At 33.5% G+C, this 25,348-nt stretch overlaps 1 protein-coding gene and 1 long non-coding RNA gene across 4 annotated transcripts; both read left to right on the forward strand.

The window, feature by feature from the left end:
* Positions 1–9,225: 9,225 nt before the first annotated feature.
* LOC110908247 lies at positions 9,226–12,214 on the forward strand. Of its 3 annotated transcripts, none has more exons than XR_002574351.2 (6): positions 9,226–9,483; positions 9,562–9,685; positions 11,011–11,070; positions 11,227–11,348; positions 11,453–11,657; positions 11,760–12,214. It is a non-coding gene; the product is annotated as an uncharacterized LOC110908247 (long non-coding RNA). The 3 variants fall into 3 exon arrangements; XR_004878618.1 differs by having other exon boundaries at positions 9,589–9,685; positions 10,886–11,070; XR_002574350.2 differs by having other exon boundaries at positions 9,589–9,685.
* An 8,381-nt stretch (positions 12,215–20,595) lies between these two features.
* LOC110906580 lies at positions 20,596–24,018 on the forward strand. The gene is made up of 4 exons (XM_022151691.1): positions 20,596–22,900; positions 22,980–23,531; positions 23,695–23,897; positions 24,007–24,018. Exons 1-4 carry the CDS (start codon positions 20,596–20,598, stop codon positions 24,016–24,018), a joined length of 3,072 nt encoding a protein of 1,023 aa, XP_022007383.1.
* The last annotated feature ends 1,330 nt before the right edge of the window (positions 24,019–25,348 follow it).

Raw genomic sequence — 25,348 nt, forward strand, 5'->3', positions numbered from 1 at the left:
GGAGAAGGAGGGTTATGAAATGTCTGTAGTTGTGTTTTGAAGGAAAAAGGGAAATTAGGGTTTGAAGTAGTGAAGGAGGTGAGAGCCAATGAATGTGTCGGCTGAAACTTGAAAGAAGAAATGAGAGTTTGTCACTTTGCAATGCTATTTATACATAGGGTTTGTCAAGTGGGCTTTGGGCTTGGGCCCAAGGCCCACAAGCCCAATCCCCGTGTTTAGTGGCCCGTCAACTTATACGAACCCGTTTCTCTAAACCTTGTCGTAAATTATTGTTATAAAATCGAAAGACGTAAATTAGTGTCGGTAATCGCGTTTGCGCGTTCGTTCGTCAATCACGGTCAACGTCGCGTTTTTCGATCGTCATGCGTTTGTGATGTTTTGAAAGTACGAAAAATTCGAAAACTAGATTTATAAGTATAAAATACTCGCATAAAATTCGTACTTGTCGGCGTTGTCAGTATTTTGTACGGTATCAGCTTGTTACCGTTTATCGTTACGCAGTTTTCCCGAAACTCACCATACGCGCACTGTAACGTCCGATAAGCGTCCCTAGGCATTCTAGTAGCCAAATTAAGTTAATTCGTGCCTTAAACCGTATTTATTATCGACTTAAACGTTTGTTAATCTCGTAATTAAGAGGCGTTAATTACCGGTTGTCACAAATAAGATCAGAGTTGATGTGGCTACACGAGTCAACTCTTACATATGTAACCATATACATTAAATACGTGAAATATTAACATCAATATATTCCCTAAATTGCACTATTAATGTGGATTCTGTAATTAAAAAAAATTAACACAATATTTCACAAACAAGATGTGTTCTGATAAGAAGAAGAAGATGTGTTTTAAGGTTGTATTTGACATTATTGTGTCCCGATAGCACACCCTGATGTTAGAAGGTGATGTGTCTCGTTAATCAGAATTAATTGCATATTAATAAATGGTAACTTCATTAGTAATAGTAAACAATAACGTCATGATACATTATAGCGAACCACAAATTTATATAGTTTAAATTAATTTGAGGATTTATCTTAAATGACTATTTATCTTTGGCCGCACGCTTAAAAAATCTGAAATATGTTGAGAGCAAGGAAGGGATGCACAACTTGCCGATTGATTATCTAGTGAGCGGGTGAATTTAAACATGATTAGTCCATTTTATGACAATATAATGCATTTGTGAAAATATTTAGTACATATGATCGAATTTAATATTTAATACATCTAATCACACTTTTTAAAAAGCATTATCTAGTAAACGATGGAATTCTATCATTTCAGTTTAAGAAATAACTTTAGTTATTATTACATAATGTTAAGAAATAAGTTTAGTTTTTTTAAAATAATGGTACAAGATTACTGGGATATGAATTAAATTGTCATATTAGCAAAACAAAGAATAATGGAAGTAAAAAGGCTTTTAAGGATTTAGCTTATACCCAAAGAAGCTTACTTGTTGTGACATCCCATATTTTTGTAAGCATGTATATTCGTATATACTACCAACATTCATGACACGTGTGCAACTTTTGAATGTGCAAAATTAAAATTTGATAAGTTAAGGGATCAATATTGTGGTTGTTTGTAAAGGCGCAATTTCCAAAGACTTAAAGTGCAGATTCCATAAATACTTGCATCACCGACCAATATGTCCACTTTTACGGTCTGTAAGGCCACATGCAACAAACTATCTTGTTAACCCAGAAACTAGGCGCAAACTACCCATTGTTTTGGGCTTACTGACCGAAAGGGGATGCAAATTAGGATTCGTAGTCGACCTATAGTAGCTCTACAACGTGGAATTTGCCGATGCGAATGGTGGCAAGATCTCACGTAGCCACAGCTCCAAGATGCATGTTAAGACGTGCTCATCTTCTATGTTTTACATATGGATTTTCTGATCATCTATTGCACAAGCTCACATTCGAATTCGGATAGAAAAGCAATTACCTTTCATGTTCAAGATATTCTTGTGCTCTTGGAAAAATTGAGACATCAGCCTTGTTCGTTGATAAGTGTAATTCCATCTCAGAAGCATTTCCACGCCATGTTGAAGGTTCCTAAAATGGAGGATCTTAGAAAACCTATTCCTTGTTGAACACACAAACAAGTGCTAAATCCAAGTTTATATGTCAATGAAGAAAGAGCACAATCAATAATAAATGACTATCACTTCAAAGCACAATGATATTGATTTTAGCAAATTAACGTTACAAGGTTGTACAATATAAGCTCACTCTCAATGAAACATGCTCTCACTTCTAAAACAGAGCCTCTACTGGTATTTATACTCAAACTAGCAGAGTACATTGAAACACAAGAGACAGACACGAAACACATTGAAATACATTTACAAGGTTATCAAAATACACTTCTATGTATGTATCGAAATAGGATATATGTAACAAAACAAAATAGCCTTGTTCATTATTCGAATTAGACTCTCAAAAGGTCTATTTCGAATTCATCTTTCTATTTCGATACTTACATGGCAAAGATTCTATCTTTCCATTTCTAATTAGTATATCGATGTCATGATGACATAATGATGATGTCATCATGATGTCATCAACATTCAACCAGATCTCTCTCGTGTCTTCGTCATTCGTGTGTCCTACTTCGGGTCGCACGGCCGAGGATTGTCCCTACGCATCAACACATGTATTTAGACTGAGGCAGATAAGTTTCAAATTTAATAATGGTACCTGATTAACAAAATAGTTCTTCCTTTAATATTGCAACCTCTGACGCCTCTCTAGTCATGATCCATTCATATCATAATTAGTTTTGCAACTAAAGCATTTTAAGTTAGCATGTATTCACCCCAAAAATATATAAAACAAGGAGGAACGTCACAAGACTCACCCGTGGGTTATGGCCCACCTTATTATTTGTATACGTCCCATTAGGGTGCACTATCTTCATATAGTTATCAACATTAACAAGTCATTTATTTGAGTGTCTCCAATGGAACATTATGGTAGTAAGTGGTGTACTCTATAGTTAAAGAGTTGAAAGTTAAACAATACAAGATGCAGATTGTATTGTATTAACCCTATAAAATATATGAAATATTGTTAAAAAATATATTTGAGAGCATGGAAATAAATATAGAGTAGAATTTGGGGGTTCTTTTCAATTTGGTTTGGCTTATTTGAATCGGATCTTTCAAGCTTTATTCAACTTGGATTATAAATCCGATAAAATTCGAAAATGTGAATTCCGAATGGTACGTTTTGAGAAATCACATGTACCCATATTTATTTGTTTTTACTGAAATTTTAATTTGCATAGTATCAAACTCTTGATCAGTATATTTTAAATCCAAATAAATTTTTTTTACTGGAAATCAGTTGGTGGAGTTCCCTATATTTTGGTCATTTATACCATTAGACCACCCGTAGTGGTTTAGAAAAATAATGCCCTCACCATGGGACATTATCCGACACGTGTCATCGCAGTCAGCATGGGGCGTTATTGTAAAAGTGGCGTAGTGGGAATAATGCCTGATAATGCCCCTTCCAATCTTTAAACAAAAAAAAGCAAACTATTTTCTCATTGGTGGGTTAAACCCAGTCAAACCTTCCTTCTTCCAATTTAGGCGTTTTAATTATAATGCCCAAGCAATTTTTTTTCAAAAATAATGCCCCATAATGCCCTATGTAATGGGGGAGTGGGCGTTTTTTTTTTTTTTTGAAAATAATGCCTCATAATGCCCACTACACATGGTCTTAGAACCGTTCTAGCTTATACAGCCAGAGATCCTAATATAATATAATAAAGATCATCCGTCGGTAATGGCAACCTACCTTAAATCAAATTTTGTTTTAAATAATCTAAACCCGTCTTTTTTTTTTTACATTTTTATTTTTGTTTTCTATTACTACATTATTTCTACTATTGTAGTGTCAGCAAGTATTAGAAGATGATAAACCCATCTATCTTTGCATACGATAGCTTTTTTACTTCTCCCAATGATGATTAATATATAGCATGTAAATATAGTATGAGACAACTAAAATAGGGAAGCAATACCATTGGAGAGAAATGAAAAGATGAATAACTTTAACGATAAGAATATATTTATTTTACGACGATGGTGGTATTCATTAAAATCCTCATAAAGAGGATTACATAAGATAACCACTAACATAATGGTGTAAGGAATACTACCAACGTTTAGTTAACAAACTAATCATGACAACAATACATAGGAGGAATTCCTGGTGTGCAAGCACCGGTCAAGAAACCAACTCTTCACAAAGCTGTAAGCAATCCTCTTTTAATACGTTACAATTTCCAAGACATGCTGGAGCAAGAGCTGCATACCAAAACATTCGATTAGCGCATTTCAACATTGTAATGTTTATGAAATAATTCTAGAATTTTAAAGATATATGGAATATTAAAGAAAATTCTCATACCATAAGACGGAACAACTGTCGTGAACAGAAATGCCAACAAAAAAATGTGAAGACGAGAATGCTTCAATGTGAACGCCATTCGAGTGATATTGCGTGATAATAATTTTTATATGAAGATCAATAAGATGATAGTTGATGTGGCTACACGAGTCGGGACTCTTACATATATAACCATATACATTAAATACATGAAATGTTAAAATCAATATATTCCCTAAATTGCACTATTAATGTGGATTCTGTAATTAAAAAAAATTAACACAATATTTCACAAACAAGATGTGTTCTGATAAGAAGAAGAAGAAGATGTGTTTTAACGTTGTATTTGTAAGTGCAGTTCCTGCCGGGTAACTGTCGCTTATCAGTTCTGGTCAACCAAAGCAGAAGTCCAAGTTAAAGACAACGATAATGAAGAATTCTAGACTACATGAAGACCATGCACTGATAAAGGGGGAGTTTGTTAATGCACTTTGGGTGAAAAGTGCATGCCTTCCAATTGTTTGGGTCTTTATTGTACATATCTTGGAACTTAGTCCAAGGTTTATCCTTGGACAATTTGTCCAAGTTTTGGTCTAGAACTTTGGTCAGGGGTTCGGTTTTTGTTTGAGTTTTGTCCCTAGTCTATATATATGTGTTGTATAGGATTAGGGCATGGGGATACACGACAACAACAACTCTTGAAGCTTTGTGCTGCTCTCCCAAGATCCCATTCCATTCTCCATCACTGTGTGTATTCTAGAGAGAGAGGAAGACTATGTGTTAGTGAGAGAAAGCTAGGTTTAGATCTTTGTGATCTAAACCAGCTTGTAGATGATGTATACTCCTTTGGTTTGTGTAATCTGTGATGACTTGTAATATACGAATCTTTCAAATCCCTAATAAAATAAATGTCATAAGTAGTGCGACATATTATTATGTCGGATATTCAACGTCAAGAACGTTGGTCAACCTTTAAACCACAATTAATTGGAGTGTAATAATAATAATAATAATAATAATAATAATAATAATAATAATAATAATAATAATAATAAGAATAATAATAATAATAATAATAATAATAAGAGTAGTAGCACTACTAGAAAATGGGACAATTTGCTACAGAAATTTCCTACACAATTTTTTTCGTCACAGATTACAACACCTTTATGACGAATTTCCTACAAAAAAAAAATTCATGATTTTGTTACGATTTTTTTATGCATCCATGACGAAAAACAAGAAAACCCTAATTAATTGACAGTTGCGTCACAAATCTCTTAGAAATAACCTACAAAAGGTTAATTATTATTCTTTACCGAATAAATATTTATGTAAGCCAAATAAATAAGGGAAAATAATATCGTTTCCTACAAATTTGTGACGAAAAATAAGAAAACCCTAATTAATAGACAGTTGCGTCACAAATCTGTTAGAAATAATATCGTTTCCTACACATTTATGACGAAATATTTATTTTTTAATTTATTTAAACCATCCGTCAGAATTCCGTCACAACTTGTGACAAGTTTCTGACAAAAAATAAAAAAAACCCTATTTAATTGGCAGTTCCGTCACAAATCTGTCACAAATAATCTACAAAAGGTTAATTATAATTGTTTACCGAATAAATATTAATATATGCAAAATAAATAAAGGAAAATGATATCATTTCCTACACAATTCTGACAAAATATTTATTTATTAATTAAAATAAACCATTCGTCGGGATTGCGTCACAACTTGTGACACATTTCTGACAAATATTCTTGTATCAATACAATTTCCTACGCATTTATGACAAAGTGCTTAAATCCAATGCAAATTATCATAAAGGCGTAGGAAACGATCCATGTATCAATACAATTTCCTACGGATTTATGAGAAAATATAGATTCATAAACCATCCGTAGGGATTGCGTCACAACTTGTGACACATTTCCGATAAATATCCTTGTATCAATACAATTTTCTACGCATTTATGACAAAATGCTTAAATCTATTGCAAATTGTCACAAAGGCGTAGGAAACAATCCATGTATCAATACAATTGCCTACTGATTTATGACAAAATGCTTAAATCCAATACAAGTTGTGACACATTTCCTATGACATTTAAGAATTTGTCACAAATGTGTAAGAAACAACCTATATAATTATCCTTATTTTAAATATTAAATGTACGTAACTATGTGGACGTATGCATATGAGTATAACGTGAGTATCTATATATATGTGTTTGTGTATGTCGGTATGTATGTATGTGTGTATGTGTGTATGTGTGTATGTGTGTATGTGTGTATGTAGTATGTAGTATGTAGTATGTAGTATGTAGTATGTAGTATGTAGTATGTAGTATGTATGTATGTATGTATGTATGTATGTATGTATGTATGTATGTATGTATGTATGTATGTATGTATGTATGTATGTATGTATGTATGTATGTATGTATGTATGTATGTATGTATGTATGTATGTATGTATGTATGTATGTATGTATGTATGTATGTATGTATGTATGTATGTATGTATGTATGTATGTATGTATGTATGTATGTATGTATGTATGTATGTATGTATGTATGTATGTATGTATGTATGTATGTATGTATGTATGTATGTATGTATGGTATGTATGTATGTATGTATGTATGTATGTATGTATGTCTGTATGTATGTAGGGGGGATATTCCACGGTCCTCCCAACCGTCGGAGTGTGACACTCCGCAGGTTAGCTTAGTCCCATAGCCACCTGGGGGTTAATACCCTATACCGAGTCGATCCGTTTCCCCATGGAAGAGGTGGGAGGCTGGTGACCTTCCCTGGAGTCGAACCCGGGTCTCTAAGGAGAGAAAGGGTGGGACTGGCCAACTGGGACACCCCAGTTGGTTAGTCTGTATGTATGTATGTATGTATGTATGTATGTATGTATGTATGTATGTATGTATGTATGTATGTATGTATGTATGTATGTATGTATGTATGTATGTATGTATGTATGTATGTATGTATGTATGTATGTATGTATGTATGTATGTATGTATGTATGTATGTATGTATGTATGTATGTTTGTAGGTACGTACGTACGTACATCTGTGTGTGTGTATGTATGTAGTATGTATGTATGTAGTATGTATGTATGTGTGTGTGTGTATGTGTGTGTGTGTATGTATGTATGTATGTACGTACGTCTGTGTGTGTGTATGTATGTAGTAGTATGTATGTATGTATACGTACGTACGTATACATACGTGTGTGTGTATGTATGTATCTATGTATGTATGTATGTATGTATGTATGTATGTATGTATGTATGTATGTATGTATGTATGTATGTATGTATGTATGTATGTATGTATGTATGTATGTATGTATGTATGTATGTATGTATGTATGTATGTATGTATGTATGTATGTATGTATGTATGTATGTATGTATGTATGTATGTATGTATGTATGTATGTATGTATGTATGTATGTATGTATGTATGTATGTATGTATGTATGTATGTATGTATGTATGTATGTATGTATGTATGTATGTATGTATGTATGTATGTACGTATGTATGTATATATGGGTGTATGTATGGGTGTGTGTGTATATGCATGTGTATGTATTTATATGTGTTCGTGTATGTATATATATATATATATATATAGGGTAAGGTTCATGCGAGAACCACCCTTATTGCGAGAACCGCGAGAACCAATGTGAACAGGGGGCAATTTTGTAAATACCCAAACAACTTTTAAAACAAGCGCATATTATCGGACTTCAATAAGAAAATTAACTATATCCAATATTATCTTTCACATCCGAGAAATAAACCCAATCTGAATCTGATTCTCTTTCACGATTATCTCAACATTTCACCATCATATCGAATCAGTTCGTCTGTTACAAACAATTACATCATCGACTCAAATACATAATCACATTCACCGTCATCAGTTCACCATTTCGAAGCATTTGGAGTGACATTTTCTCAGGGATTTGATATTTTACAAGCATATATTTCAGATTTCGTCATATAATTGAGGTTAGTTCCTAAAATTCGTCCATAATGAGTCGTATAATTTATATTAGGAACATAATCATGGATCGTATATTCTTCTGAGCTACTATGATAACTACAAAGAACAAGGAAAACAACTAAGCCTTCCACCACATGTATCCATAACCCGCAGCACCCACAACAGCTGGTACCACTAAAGATGTTTCAACCTCGGCCCCTATCGCTCAAACACCACAACCCACCCTCTTTTCACGTGCCACAATCACCCGCCCCACAACCACCCTCTTTAGACACAATTACTTTCACTCTTTTAATTCCCCAATCGTCTGCAAGTTCGTCGGAGTGTTCCACCGCCGGCCACCGTTCGAATCCTGAGTTCACTTTGCAACCCGTAAGCTTGCTTTACGCATTTGTGCTCAGTTTTATTCAAGGAACAATACCCCTAAATAAAATTCGAAGCCAATCAGCAGTTGAAGAGAAGGGGCACGGTTTGCTTGCTGTTGGCTTTGCACGAACAGACAGACTAAAAATAATTGTATAGATATAGCTTAAATAATGATCAAATAAAGTTTTTTGTACCTATATTTTTTCTTTATATATATTATATAAGTATTATTTTATTGTTTATAAACTTATTAGTTTTTATAAACTTATCTTTCATCAAATTACTAAATTAGTGATTTATTTAATTTTGTATAATTTGAATTTATTTAATTTTGTATAATTTAATTATAGAAACTAGTTCTAGCTTAAGATTTTCACCCAATTATTCTTTCCCCAACCCAATTCCCGCTTAACATTTTCATATTTCACCCAATTACTCTTCCCCCCAAAACTAGGGCTATTCCAGTGCCTCCCATCTCAGACTACACTTCACATTTTGCAAAGCTAGGATTACTCCTGTCTCAGACCACCGTCCACCGTCCACCGTCGACCATCTATTGTCATTTGTTTCTCTCCACACCGTTTGTTTGTTGGCTTCCTTGCTGTGACGCTCGCCCCTCGACACACTCGACCGTCACTTGTTTGTTTTTGTCCAAAATATCAGGTATACGGTTGTTCATAGTCTTTATTTGCTTCTATTACACACTAATTATTACCTGTTTGCTTCGATTATTTACAAAAGTATCATTTTCACGATTTGGAACCCTAGCACTTGTACCAGTGGCTCGTATCTCGACATGTACCAGTGCCTCCCTACTCACAGCACAGACCTTGGTCTATCGTTTGTATTCTGGCCAAACCATCAGGTACTCGTTTGTTCATTTACTTTGTTTGTGTTGAATTCCCATTAATTATAGCTTGTTGCTTCAAATTTTGATAAGGTATATAGAACAAATCTGTTGCTTTAACATTGCCTAAGCTGTTGTGATGTCCATTTTTTAGTTTAATTGTAGGCAAATATTGATTGGTTATGTAGTTTCATGAAGAAAAAGTTGTTTATTAAAACAAAGCTCGTTTCTTTATCGAGTCTGAGCCCGAGCCTCACATGTGAAGCTCGTTAGGCTCGTCGAGCCTTATCGAGTCTTAGTGTAAACGAGCCGAGCTTATTTAAATTAGTTTACAAGCCGGCCTCGAACCTAAAATAAGCTTATTTAGTAAACGAGCTCGAGCCCGAGCTTCACTTATCGAGCTCGCGAGCCTAAAAAGTCTACTATTTATATTATTTTTATTTAATATATTAATTAATAGATAATAAACGAGCCGAGCCCGAGCTTGAGAAAATACAAACGAGCCGAGCTCGAGCTTTGAAAACAAAGCTCGAATAGAGCCGAGCTCAAGCCCGAGCTCTCATAAGTTAATCGAGCTCGAGCCTGGTCGAGCTCGGGCTCGGCTCGGCTCGTTTGCATCCCTGGTCACCATGTCCTGACTTCTTTATTATTATTATTATTATTATTATTATTATTTGTGGCAATTTGATATTGTATGTTGCTACAGATTTAGAGCCAAAAGTATTTAGGAATTATTATCTTTCAAAACTCTTGATCCCATATAAAAATCTAAATGTCATAAACACAGTCTCATAGAAAAGACATCATATTATCATTTACTTGTATAAATTAAACAACAAAGAATCAACCAATAGGAATAGGTAACTAATCACACAGCAAACTAGCACACTGAAACTGAAAGGTAATTTATGTGAATCAAAACAATTTAAAACATATAGAACTTAGAAGTTATTAAAGAGATTTTGAACACAAACAATTTACTTGCATCTGGATGACTATAAACCAATAAAACATAAACTCAAAAGTAATTATAGGAGAGGAAGAAACTTATGATTAGAGGAAGAATGGAAGAAGACATGAACCAATGTTTAATTTCAAAGTAAAAATTGAGTCGCCACCAAAAAAAACTACAAACTCTGTACGTTGCTATTTATACTTAAAAGGAAAAAAACCCCCGCTAATTTTTACCTCCTCTGTATATCGCCCCGCTTCTTTCAGAATCTGCCACCTCAATAAATAGAGGCATATGTACCAAAACACCCCCTGAGGCGCTGGCTCATATTCGGTTAGTTGTTGCTTTTGTAGAATAACGATTTTATTGTTCAATTAATGTTCTTCCACAGGCATTTAAAGAAAGAGATCCTTCATGCTTGTCTTATTGCTCGGCTCTTTTATACCTAAAGGTATTTCAATTAGAATATAACTTCTTTTATGTATATGTATATCTTTATAGATTTGTATCGATTTATTTACTTTCATGAAAATTGTTACCAAATTGTTTTTCTTCGCCAACGGCTTCTAGAACTTTCTTTGACGTGAACTGCTAAATTAAATGGCAGTTATTGAGTTCAAAATACTTTTGTATGGTTACCATTCTTTACAAACACATCGAGTAGCGCATGCATTGTGGAACCAATGGCGCAAGGTGTTGGCTCTTGCACTACAAAGTCGAGTTAGCGAGGTAACATTTGTTTAAATGTTGTCAATTTATCTTATTTACAGTACATTTTTGTAATTTATATAATGCAAGTTGCTTTTTATTTACAAACTTCTACTTCTGTCTAGGTATTTGGAGTCGATATTCATCCAGGTATTGTTTCAAAAATGATTTCTTAACATAAATACTATATTTTTATTGGATTTTACCAATAACTGTTTCTCTTTTGTGTTCACGGCTGCCAAAATCGGGGAGGGGATATTATTGGATCATGGAACGGGCTTGGTTATTGGAGAAATTGCCGTTATTGGGGATAGAGTTTCACAAATGCAGGTAAGTTCAGTTTATAGCTAATTTAATCAATTCATCTGCAAGGTCAGTAAAGTTAGCCATCTCAACTATACACTTGTGAGCGTAAATATTGTTTTTTTACAGGGTGTAACTTTGGGGGAATTGGGAATATTAAAATTGGTGAAGGTGCAAGGATTGCTTTCGGTTCTCTTGTTCTTAAGGATGTTACAAATTTCTGGGCACGTGTGATTGTACAACTTTTTAGGCTCAAGTTATGCGAACCCGAATGGTTGATCTTGAAGCTCGGGTTGAAGAAGAAAGGAATATACTTGCATCTCGTCTTGAAGAAGAAAAGAATCTACTTGCAACTCGTCTTGACGAAGAAAGGAAGCAAGGGAAGAACTTCAAAAACAACTTCAAGAATTTACGATAAATTGGCGTGCTCCCTCTAGTTAGTTGTAGTTTTTAATATCTTTTTGGAATTACATTGACTTGTATTAGCTTATGGTTTAAACGTATTGGATCTTGCGTTGTGACGCATGATTTTTGAATTTATGTCATTGTAACGTTGGTGAATTTTGTAAAACAAGTTTTTAGTATTACAAATTATTTCTGGAATTTTTCGCCAGAAAAATGCAGCAATATTAATTATTTTTTTTGCAGTTTTTTTTATTTAATAAATTAGGTGGTTGGAAATGTGTCACAACATAAATAGCTTTTGTCAGAAAACGGTCAAAAATAGTAGACCTTTTTTCTTTATTTTGTCAGAAATTTGTCACAAAACATACTCCAGTTTCGTCAAAAAACCGTCACAAAAATACTCAGTTTTCGTAGGAAATTTGTAACAACACTTCTTATTTATTTGTTGGAAATGGGTCACAAAAAATACTCTGTTTCCTCAGAAATTTGTAACAACACTTCTAAATTATTTATATAAAATGGGTCACAAAAATACACGGTTTCCTCGGAAATTTGTAAGAACACTTCTAATTTATTTGTAGGAAGTGGGTCACAAAAAATACTCAGCTTCCTAGGAAATTTGTAACAATACTTCTGATTTATTTGTAGAAAGTGCGTCACAAATAATGTTGTATTAAAATTTGTTAATCTTTTTTGGTCAGAAATGTGTAGCCAAAAAATAAATCCTAAAAGATAATAATTAAATATATTGTAGGAGATTCGTAGCAATTTGCGACGTAATAGTTTCGTAGAAAATGTGTAGGAAGTTGCGTAGGAAATGCGTTGAAAACAGGTTTCCTACGAGCTGTTTTCCTACATCAGGTGTTGGTCATAAATGCGTAGAAAAACCAGTTTTATGAGGCATTTCCTAGGAAAACTGGTGTAAGAAATTTCAGATTTTCTAGTAGTGAGTAGTAGTTAAGATTGTTGTGTCTATTTATGTTTCTACGAAGAATCAAAATAAATAATCATATGAATTATTATACTACTTTCTAAACACAATTGTATTAGAAATTGTAGGAACCGACAGACGAAAAAAAAAAGAAAAAAAAAACAAAATAGTAAAGTTAAATAAAGTATACAATAACTAAATAAGGGAATGGATTAAGAAATTATATTGGAGATTGTCATCATCGATCCTTTCCAATTTACCAAACAAAATTATATTCCCTATTAATCAATCTCATTCAATGATATCATTCCTTATACAACCCTTCCAAAAGCCAACCCACATCTCCGTTAAACCTTTCTGTTAATCTTCGAGTGCGCAGACGAAAGCGTCGCTGCCGACCACCAGTCCATCCGAACCGACCAAACTTGCTTGTTCCGCTTGCGGTCCGTGTGTTGAACGCTGCAAAAGACCATTGAGCACCGCTACCACGTTGATCGGTCGTTCGTTGTACACTTGGAAGCCCAATATCTTCGAGCCATCACCATACCCATCGCCTAGTGGTGATATAAATATCTGTGACGAACCTGTTTTGCACCACGCCAGTCGTCTTTTCTCTTCGACATAAGGTATTGACACTAACCTGTTGGTGAAAACAATATATGAAAACGAAGCTGGTGAATAAAATAGTCGCTATGAACAAACAAAATTATTTCGCATACATAAACTTAATTTCCTTCAAGTCGACAGAAGTGAGCATTTGTTGATCGTTTCTGGCTGTTCATGCTTGTTTTTTTGTTAACTGGTGTAACCCACCATTTGTGGATTCAACCTACAATGTGGAGATCTTATGTGTTTGAAACAAAGAAAATGAAAATGTAACTCAAAATTTGTATTAAAAGTTGCTTTTACTAGTGATCACCACCAGTTCATAAGATAACTTTCTTAAAATGATCTGCATTTTTTTTTATGATATAAAAGTGTTTTGAAAGTGAAATCCTAAAATTCAGTATGTTTACTCAAAGCAAATAAAATTTAGTATTAAGGAATTGATTATAGGGTCATGCATGGTTCTTGCTGTCAACTTGAACAAACTTATGCACATATGATAAAATAATAATATAATCCTTTAGTTTTTTTTTTTCTAAAAAGTTGTTTCTGTTGATAAGAAAAAACAAGAAAAATAGATCGATGATTTATGTTTTAATATTACGAGACTAGTGGGAACAAATTAAAAAAAAAAAAGAGAGAGAGAAAACTAAATCCGTTCACTGGGTCCACAAATTAAATAAATGTAAAATTTAGTAACCAATCTAATTTAAAACATGATTAATATGTAGGACTTTGTCTCAAGTGAGGACTTGTTATGTCTACATTGTTTACGTTTAAGCTAAGGTACGGATTTTGTGGTCTCTTGTTTTTAGCATAATATTGTTTTTTTTTCTCATAGTGCACGGATATTCGGTCCGTCACTCGTAGCGTAAAGTGTTTATTCGCTTCATAATGTTGAAGTATCCATCGTCACCGTTCTATGATTTATTGTTACACATCTCGTATTGAGCTATTGCCTTTAATACGCATGCGATAGGTTACATTTCTTTTTTTTTTACTCATTGTCGCATGTTCCCAAAAGTTTTTATTATTTATTATTGATCATTGGTTAGATGTGATATAGCCTTAGTGTATCCTTAGTGTATTTGCCTTGACTTGAGTGAATCGTTTTATTGACCTCAATACCCGAGCATATCCACCTATGGGGACATAGGGCGTCATCATAGGCACAGTTGACGTGCACCATCCGTGGCGGTGCGAAAGGCCCACGGCGTCTCTATATTGTATTGTGTGCTAAGTGATTGCACTTATTGAGTTTTAAGAGGCGTATGGATCGATCCTAGGAGTGTAAGTGTAAGTGTTAGTGGTAGTGGGATAGGTGTGAGTGCCCACATCCCCTCTACATAATGGTGCATTGGAACTGCAGCTAATGTACAAAGTGTTAGTGTTTATTGTTAGTGGCTCACATGGGTATTTCTAATATACCTTTATGGTATTCATCAGTGATCATTCAGCGTATGGTATTGTTTGCATCGTTAAAGTGTTTAGTGTATTTGCTTCTATCATTTATGTGTGAGTGCTATTGTTTCTCCGTTACTGGGCAAGTTTTGGCTCAACCGTTTCTTTTTGTTGTTTCCTTTTATTATGTCTTAAACAGGTACTCAGGGAAATCGGGGAAATGTGTGAAGAGTGATAATAAAAAGCTAGAGTTGGAACAAGGAGTTTAATAAAACCTTATATTCAATAAATTTAGACACTTATGTTTTTCTGTTGAGACCGTTATGTCATTTTGGGGATTTTTGTTTTTAAACCTATGGAATTTATGTTTTAATTATGTTATTAATTATCTCTGATTACCGAATTGTGTAACACGTCAGCCCTAATCGGGGCGGGGTGTTACATGACTGATTCATCAATAAAGAGATTCATCTTCTACATATTTCTATCCTGTTCATATTTTGTTCTTCATGTCTTCATTCAAGGGCAATGTTTGATGTTCGTCATCGATCCCGTGCTTTAACAGTATTTGACATTATTGTGTCCCTATAGCACACCCTGATGTTAGAAGGTGATGTGACTCGTTAATCAGAATTAATTGCATATTAATAAATGGTAACTTCATTAGTAATAGTAAACAATAACGTCATGATACATTATAGCGAACCACAAATTTATATAGTTTAAATTAGTTTGAGGATTTATCTTAAATGACTATTTATCTTTGGTCGCACGCTTAAAAAATATGAAATATGTTGAGAACAAGGAAGGGATGCACAACTTGCCAATTGATTATCTAGTGAGCGGGTGAATTTAAACATGATTAGTCCATTTTAAGACAATATAATGCATTTGTGAAAATATTGTTGATGCATTTATTGTTTATCGCCTTCGTCAATTCACGTCGTAGTGAAAAACCGGAAGAAATCCGAGTCGTAGTGAGAAGCCGGAAGAAATCAAGCGCATAATGTCATATTTAGTTAGAAATGGCAAGGTGGCAAACTTGTAATTAATGAGAACTTTCATTAAGTTGCCTTGACCATATAAATAGGAGGTTATGTCAAGATTTTTAGAAAAGATTTTGGAGAGACTTTTGGTGAAGTAGAAGACTTGGAGAAAGACTTTCTAGAGAGAGAAAGTCTAGAGAGAGAAAGTAGTTGTAATCGTGATTCTTGTACCGTTCAAGTCGTATTTCTCAATGGAATCACGTTAGTAGTACGATATTGTGTGTTCGGTCACGCACGTTCACGGATTCCGCACGTGAAACGTTCGTTACGCAATCGAACGGCGTAAAAAACCGGTCCTACAAATATTTAGTACATATGATTGAATTTAATATTTAATACATCTAATCACACTTTTTAAAAAGCATTATCTAGTAAACCATGGAATTCTATGATTTCAGTTTAAGAAATAACTTTAGTTATTATTACATAATGTTAAGAAATAAGTTTAATTTTTATTACATAATGGTACAAGATTACTGGAATATGAATTAAATTGTCATATTAGCAAAACAAAGAATAATGGAAGTAAAAAGGCTTTTAACGATTTAGCTTATACCCAAAGAAGCTTACTTGTTGTGACATCCCATATTTTTGTAAGCATGTATATTCGTATATACTACCAACATTCATGACACGTGTGCAACTTTTGAATGTGCAAAATTAAAATTTGATAAGTTAAGGGATCAATATTGTGATTGTTTGTAAAGTCGCAATTTCCAAAGACTTAAAGTGCAGATTCCATAAATACTTGCATCACCGACCAATATGTCCACTTTTACGGTCTGTAAGGCCACATGCAACAAACTATCTTGTTAACCCAGAAACTAGGCGCCAACTACCCATTGTTTTGGGCTTACTGACCGAAAGGGGATGCAAATTAGGATTCGTAGTCGACCTATAGTAGCTCTACAACGTGGAATTTGCCGATGCGAATGGTGGCAAGATCTCACGTAGCCACAACTCCAAGACGCATGTTAAGACGTGCTCATCTTCTATGTTTTACATATAGATTTTCTGATCATCTATTGCACAAGCTCACATTCGAATTCAGATAGAAAAGCAATTACCTTTCATGTTCAACCAAAATGTTAATCAATCGACGAAAGATAATATGTAAAGGTGCAGCTGATAACACCACAAACAACAGTTTATGGCTTTATGCAGCCGATAAATACAACTAATCAATTAATGTCATACAACTTTATAGCCTAAGAAGCGATGTATAAACACAGTGATGTATATTGGATGAGTCTGTGCACGTGTTTCCAACAGTCAATGTATAACAAGATCATACAACTTTATAGCCTAAGCAGGGATATTTTTTTTGGGTTTAATTAATTTAATGATGGTCCTTTGGTATTCCTCCAGGCTCCAGCTATTTCAAATTTTGAATAATATACAAGATCGGATCGGTTATACATATGGGTCGGTTATACGGGTCGGTTAACCATGACTTTACTAACTAGCGGGTCGGTTCGGTTATGGCGGTTATGGAAATGTAGAAAACCATAACCGACCCATTATTATCGGTTTTCAAAAAAATCAAAAACCGACCCGTCGGTTTTCCATTCGGTTCGGTTTTTTTGGTTCGGTTTTTTCGGTTATTTCGGTTATGGGTCGGTTAATTCGGTTTTATGCACACCCCTAGTACAATATAAGCTCTCACTCTCAATGAAACATGCTCTCACTTCTAAAACAGAGCCTTTGCTGGTATTTATACTCAAACTAGCAGAGTACATCGAAACACAAGAAACAGACACGAAAGACATTGAAATACATTTACAGGGGTATCAAAATACACTTCTATGTATGTATCGAAATAGGATATATGTAACAAAATAGACTCTCAAAAGGTCTATTTCGAATTCATCTTTCTATTTCGATACTTACATGGCAAAGATTCTATCTTTCCATTTCTAATTAGTATATTGATGTCACTAGTACAAAAAGGAGCAAATAAGACGGTTTAGAAAAGGCTTTTAAGAAGATTTTATGGAAAGTGACATATTTGAGATTTGGAATAAAACAAATTTTATTGGACCGTCTTATTTTGATAAATGAAACCGTCATATTTAAGATTTAGATTATGAAATCTCCATTAAACCGTCATATTAGATCTAATATATTAAACCCTCATATTAGTCTTATTTTATTATATGGAACCGTCATATATTTGTCATTTTATTATTAAAATCTATACTATATAATAAAAGAAACCATTTTTAGGACACTTGTCATTCTCTCATTTAATTGATTAAAATTATTAATATTACTAATAATAATAATAATAATAATTAATATAAAGCTAATATATCGTCTATGCACTCCCCTTTATTTGATCTTGAAATGATTCTTTCCTTCATTAAAAAAAATATAAAGTCGTAAAAGTTAATTTTATTTAATAAATATAACAATACAATTATTATATTTATTCAAATTATTAATCTATATAAAAATGATGTATTCTCTATCCATTATATGGTAACCTATTATTTTTCGTTTATATAATTCACTTAACTTAATGTGTAATATCTATCTATTTTTTTTTGAACGGCATGGAACGACGTGTCAATCACCGTGATATCGGGTGCTGTGGCCAAGGTCGACTACTCGACCACCGCCATCCCCTTGGCTCTTCCTAGATGTGCGGAAACCCGACCTCCACCCGCCCGAATGCACGATAGTGGAATAATCGGTAAAACCTCGCCTCCCATCCAAGTCGAACCGGTGCCACCCGTATTCGCTCTTCACCTGGATGCCGTAGAAAATAATGAGGAGAGTGAGAATCGAACCTGGGTCACAAGGAACACCAATTCTTTCCCCAACCACTACACCACTACTTCATTGGCGTAACTATATCTATCTATATCATATAATAAAAAGAAATTAATGTGTGATTTAAACATATATAACTTTTACATTATTTATAATACAAAATTATATTTATTAAACTCGTGTAATAAATGGTTTTATACATATAATTTTTTTTTATTATTTTGTGTATAAAATTATATTTATTCAGCCCACACAATTTTAAAAATATATCTTTTTTTATTATTTAATATATAAAATTACATTTAATAAACCCGTGTAATACACGGGGTTCTAACCTAGTTTTATATATAAACAATACTAATTCCCCTAAGTCTTGGTGCAAATATTGATTGAGAAAAAAAAGTGTAGACAATCCTTGCACTCAATTTATGACTCATCTCTACACATACAGTTTAATTATTATTCTCAATGTCAATATTATAATTAATAAGCAATCCTAATTATTATTCTCAATGGCAATGAGCCACAATTATCTGCCGATAACCGTCTATTATTGTTATTTTAATATCAGAAAAAAATCCTTTTAACTTTAAATAAAAAATCATACTAATCCTTTTATCATTAAACAAAAACAAAGATAATACTTTTAAAATTTAAACAAAAAATATCTATCATTATTTATTCTATAAGAATAGAAGAATAGAAGAACTTATTACAAATTCTAAAGTTCAATTCAAGTTAAAGTTCATTTTTCATTAAAACCACACCTACTCAAGTTGTTTATTCCTAGTTTCCTTCATTGTGGATCTTCACACTTCAAGGTAACACTTCTTTTAACTAAGTTTTTAATTTATTATTTAATGAAATCACTAATTTAATGAGATATAACAATCAAAAAGTGGGTTGGATTTAGGGGTGCTCACGGTTTGGTTTGAAACCGTGAAACCATCTAAGCCGGTCATCGATTTGGTTTCACGGTCGGTTTATTTCTTTCACTTTCGGTCGGTCGGTTTCAGGTATTTTAAGCTGTAGCTAACGGTTTGGTTTGCGGTTTATACCAAAAACCGATCGTATAAAACCGGGCCGGACCGTAAAATTTGATTAATTTTTATTTATTAAATATTTAGCAATAGATACATTAAGTTATTTATATTACGAGTGTAAGCTCCAATGCATTAATTTGGATACTTTGTGTGTGTAAATGCCACTTTGTTCTTGGAACTGGCCCTATAGGAGATAAGAGGTTAAGATGACAGCTATTTAAAAATTTTAAACGAAAAGAAGTTCCTTTTTTCTATTAACTATCGATCTCATATAACGATAATTATTTCTAAATCAATTAAAAAGTCTGCACCTTGTAATATTAGATAAAATAAAGATCTACTTAGATCGTTAGTTAGATTAGGAGCGATTAAAGGTATACTTAGATCGTTAGTTACTATTTTAACTAAGTTTAATTTATTATCGAAGTCTAAACCGTGAAACCGAACCGGAACCAAACCGTTAGTAATGGTTTGGTTTGGTTTGATTTTAATTCCTAACGGTTCGGTTTTGGTTTTCAACAATAAAAAACCGTTACTAACGGTTTGGTTCACAGTTTGACCTAAAAAACGATAAAACCGGACCGTGAACACCCCTAGTTGGATTCACCACTTTATATTAATCTTCGTTGATTCACCCACATCATACTTAATATTTCAATTCAAATCTATTTTTTTTTTTGTTTGGTTATGCACTTCAGATGGATCGTAACTATTGGATGTATGAAATTAGACGTACTGACCCAAGATTTGTGACCAACATGAAACTTTTTCTTAAGATTGCTCAAGAGGATCGTGTGAAAAAAGGAAACGAACTTGTTCCGTGTCCTTGTATGGAATGTAAAAATTTTACCGACTTCAAGGATATACGAGATATCGAGTATCATTTGTTGAGAAATGGATTTATGTTTAATTATACTTGTTGGTCAAAACACGGGGAGTCACTTGCTAATCGGAGCACAACCTCAATAAATTTAGGCTCTAATTATAATGATGAGAACAACGCTCCGCATATTAGAGATGACATTGATAATTTAAACGAGGGCTATGATAATATAAACGAGGTCAACGATAATTTAAATGACATGCGCGATGATTTGGAAGCCAATGCTGATGACAGTGATCTAGAAAAACTACAACAATTATTTGCTGACGAAGAGAAACCGTTATATGTTGGTTGTACAAAATTTTCTAAGCTTAGCGCTGTGTTAAAACTCTTTAACTTAAAGACAAACTACAGTTGGAGCGATAAGAGTTTTACATGTCTACTGGAGTTATTGCACGATATGCTACCCACAGACAACGAGCTACCCATATCTGTGTACCAAGCTAAGAAATTAATGTGTCCAATGGAATTAGAGGTGGAAAGAATACATGCATGTCCCAATGATTGTATGTTGTATAGAAATCAGTACGAGAAAGCTCATACGTGTATTACATGCGGTGAATCAAGGTACAAACGTAAAAATGAAACTAATGATTATGACGACGATGTGATGAAAAATGGGCCTCCAGCTAAATTATTATGGTATTTCCCAATTATACCAAGATTAAAGCGTTTATTTGCTAATCCTAAAGGTTCAAAGTTGTTGCGTTGGCATTCCGAAGAGCGTAAGGATGATGGAAAGTTAAGACATGTGGCGGATTCACCTCAGTGGAGAAACTTTGATTACGATTATCCCGATTTTGGAAACGAGGTTAGAAATATACGATTTGGCCTTAGTTCAGATGGTATCAATCCTTTCGGAAACATGAGTAGTCGTCATAGTACTTGGCCGGTTCTTTTATGCATCTACAACCTTCCTCCATGTCTATGCATGAAAAGAAAATACATAATGATGTCATTGTTAATTCAGGGTCCAAAACAACCTGGTAATGACATTGATGTTTATTTGTCTCCTTTGATTGATGACCTTAAAACCCTATGGAGCCCAGGTGTAGACATGTACGATGCTTATGAAAAGACGAACTTTAAGTTACGCGCCATGATTTTTTGCACTATAAGTGATTTCCCAGCATACGCCAATCTGTCAGGATATAGTACAAAAGGTAAACTAGCTTATCCTGTGTGTGAAAACGAAACAAGCTCTATAAGATTAAAACATTGCAAAAAAACTGTGTATATGGGACATCGACGATTTCTTCCACGAGATCATTATTATCGAAGACTCACAGAAGAGTTTGACGGAAATGAGGAGCTCGGAAGGGCTAGGAAAGGTTTTGATGCATTTTCACGAGTAGAAAATATGAATACCGTTCTAGGAAAAAGATCTAGTACCGAGACCAGAGACAATTGGAAAAAGAGGTCAATTTTTTGGGATTTGCCTTACTGGAAAAGTTTGGAAGTTCGACATTACCTAGATGTTATGCATATTGAGAAAAATGTGTGCGATAGTTTGTTGGGCCTATTGTTAAACATTCCTGGAAAAACTAAAGATGGGATTAATGTTCGTAAAGACATGGAAGAAATGGGAATACGTAAAGACCTTGCCCCTGTTGAGAGAGCTAAGAGTATTTATCTCCCACCGGCATGTTATACCATGTCACGTGAAGAAAAAAGGAAGTTTTGTCAATGTTTACACGATATTAAAGTTCCATCTAGTTATTCAGCAAATATTAAAAGGCTGGTGTCGATGAAAGAATGTAAATTGCTCGGTATGAAGTCTCATGATTGCCATGTTTTGATGACACATATGATTCCTATTGCAATTCGCGGGTTGTTACCTAAGGAAGTCCGACATACAATCACAAAACTTTGTTTGTTTTTTAACATGATTCATTCAAAGGTTATTGATCCCGAAGTGTTGGATAGTTGGGAGAAGGATATTTATATTACCCTTTGTGAACTAGAGATGTACTTTCCACCGTCCTTTTTTGATATAATGGTTCATCTAGTATCTCATATCGTAAAAGAGATAAAGTCTTGTGGTCCTGTATTCCTACGATACATGTATCCCTTTGAAAGATACATGGGTGTGTTAAAAGGTTATGTGAGAAACACTAATCGACCAGAAGGTAGCATTGTTCAAGGGTATACATCTGAAGAGGCGACTGAGTTCTGCACAGGTATTGATATCACAACATTTATAAAATAATTGAGTTTTGTTAATCACAAATGACATTGTAATACTTGATTTATTTACAGGGTATTTGGAAGGCGTTAAAAGTATTGGTGTTCCTAAATCACGTCATTCAGGTCGACTTGCAGGCGTTGGAGGAGTTGGTAAGAGATTAATCACCCCACCACCTGATGAGATAAAAATTGCTCATTTTACAGTTTTACAACACATGACATGTATTGCTCCGTATGTCAATGAACATAAGCGTATACTACGGTCGACACACTTGCACAAGTCAGATAATTGGTATACCAAACAACATAACGAGGGGTTTTGTGATTGGTTGAAGAAAAAGGTGGAGGAAACTTATGGTGAACCAAATGTTGATAAAACTGTTGAGAAATTGGGGATGGGGCCAGATTTTAGAGTAATATCTTACCAAGGGTATGATATTAACGGTTATACATTTTACACTAAAAAACAAGATGATAAAACTGCAACGCAAAATAGCGGAGTCACACAAATAGCCTCAAGTACAAAGGGTGACAAAATGATAATCGCCAAAGAATCATATTACGGTGTCATACAAGAAATTTGGGAGTTATCATATGATTCATTCACAATACCTTTGTTTAGATGTAAGTGGGTCAATAATCGCACAGGTGTTAAAGTTGACGAACATGGTTTTACACTTGTCGACCTTACAACGGATGGGTATAAATCAGAACCATTCATTCTCGCAACTCAAGCCAGACAAGTATTTTTTTGTCAAAGACCCATGCAATCCAAGATACCATATAGTATTGCAAGGTAAGCGACGTATTCTTGGTGTTGATGATGTTGACGACGAGGAAGAATACAACCAGTTTGACGAATTACCACCATTTTCTGTCGGTATTCAACAGGGTAACGACTATATCACCATTGGCACCTCATACTTACGACGATCTGACCACGACGACGGGATATCTATAGAAAAACCAACGCAAACCAAGAAGTCAAAGGTTTGATATATATATATATATATATATATACACACACACACACACACACATTATATCTATATAAATAATTAAACTAAACTAAAGTTATAACAAAAACTTTTTTTTACAGGATAAACAATGATGAACACTTACGATCTGAGCACAAAGAAGAGATGTTTGTAAACCAGTTATATTCCATGTTTTTAGTTTACAACTATGTTTTTCTTTTATGAATTTATGAACTTATAATATTATTATCGTACTTCGACATTTACTTAAATTTCCGTACTTATGCATTTACTTAAATAAATAGATTAGTATTCTTCATAAAGTTACCTCAAATCTATACTATATAATAAAAGAAACCAATTTTTGGACGCTTGTCATCATATTAGGCCATATCTCATGGATAATTATTATTTAGTTTAATTAATCTCTTTTAATTAATTATAGATAACTCTCATATTAAATATTATTTAGTTTAATCTCTTATAGATAATTATTATTTAGTTTAATTTTAATTTAATCTCTTCTAGAAAAAAATTCATAATTTTTTATTAACGAAACATATTTTTTTAATAAAGAGTAAATTGCCATTTTAGTCCCTGAGGTTTGGTCCAAATTGTCATTTTAGTCCAAATAGTTTTTTTTTTCTCCTCTGGATCCCTGACTTTTCCATTTTCTTGCCATTTTGATCACATTGACTAACTCAGGCTAAAAATATGGTTATAACCAGGGGTATTTTTGGCATAACTATTGTGTAGTGATAACCAGGGGTAGTTTACAACATAATTTATAAACTTCATAATAATTTAATGCCAAAAATACCTCTAATTATAACCTGGTTTTTAGACTAAGTTAGACAATGTGATCAAAATGGCAAGTAAAAGGAAAAGTCAGGGACCCAGAGGGAAAAAAAAACTATTTGGACCAAAATGGCAATTTGGACAAAAACTCAAGGACTAAAATGGCAGTTTACTCTTTAATAAATTATCTAACCATAAATTTTAAATTTCATTTGACGAAAAGGGAACACACTCAAATATATTAACTCATTTATATCAATTTGGTATATAAACGTCTCCATCTTTGGTTTACATTTACAAGAAATATTTATTATATAGTTTAGATTGTTCAACCCGTGTAACACACGGGAAACTAACCTAGTAAAATATGTATAAATCCTATAGTAATTCAACTTGGCAATTGATAGCTGGCAGTCACTCCTCACCAATATCTTATTAATTATTAATTGAAAACTACCGAACCATAAAACAGAAATTGTGCATCGATTAATTGTCTTTATCAACTGATATACTACACGTATGAAAACCAATGACGTCCCATGTTTTGAAATTGTCGTAAATATAGATAATATAATATAGTAATTTGGGTGTTTTTATAAGTTTTTTTTTTTTAAACGAGCAGTTCCACTTCCAAAGCAATAATGAAACAAGTTATTGTTAGGCTTT

The sequence above is a fragment of the Helianthus annuus genome, chromosome 14 (assembly GCF_002127325.2).
Source record: "Helianthus annuus cultivar XRQ/B chromosome 14, HanXRQr2.0-SUNRISE, whole genome shotgun sequence".
Classification (NCBI taxonomy): Eukaryota; Viridiplantae; Streptophyta; class Magnoliopsida; order Asterales; family Asteraceae; genus Helianthus; species Helianthus annuus.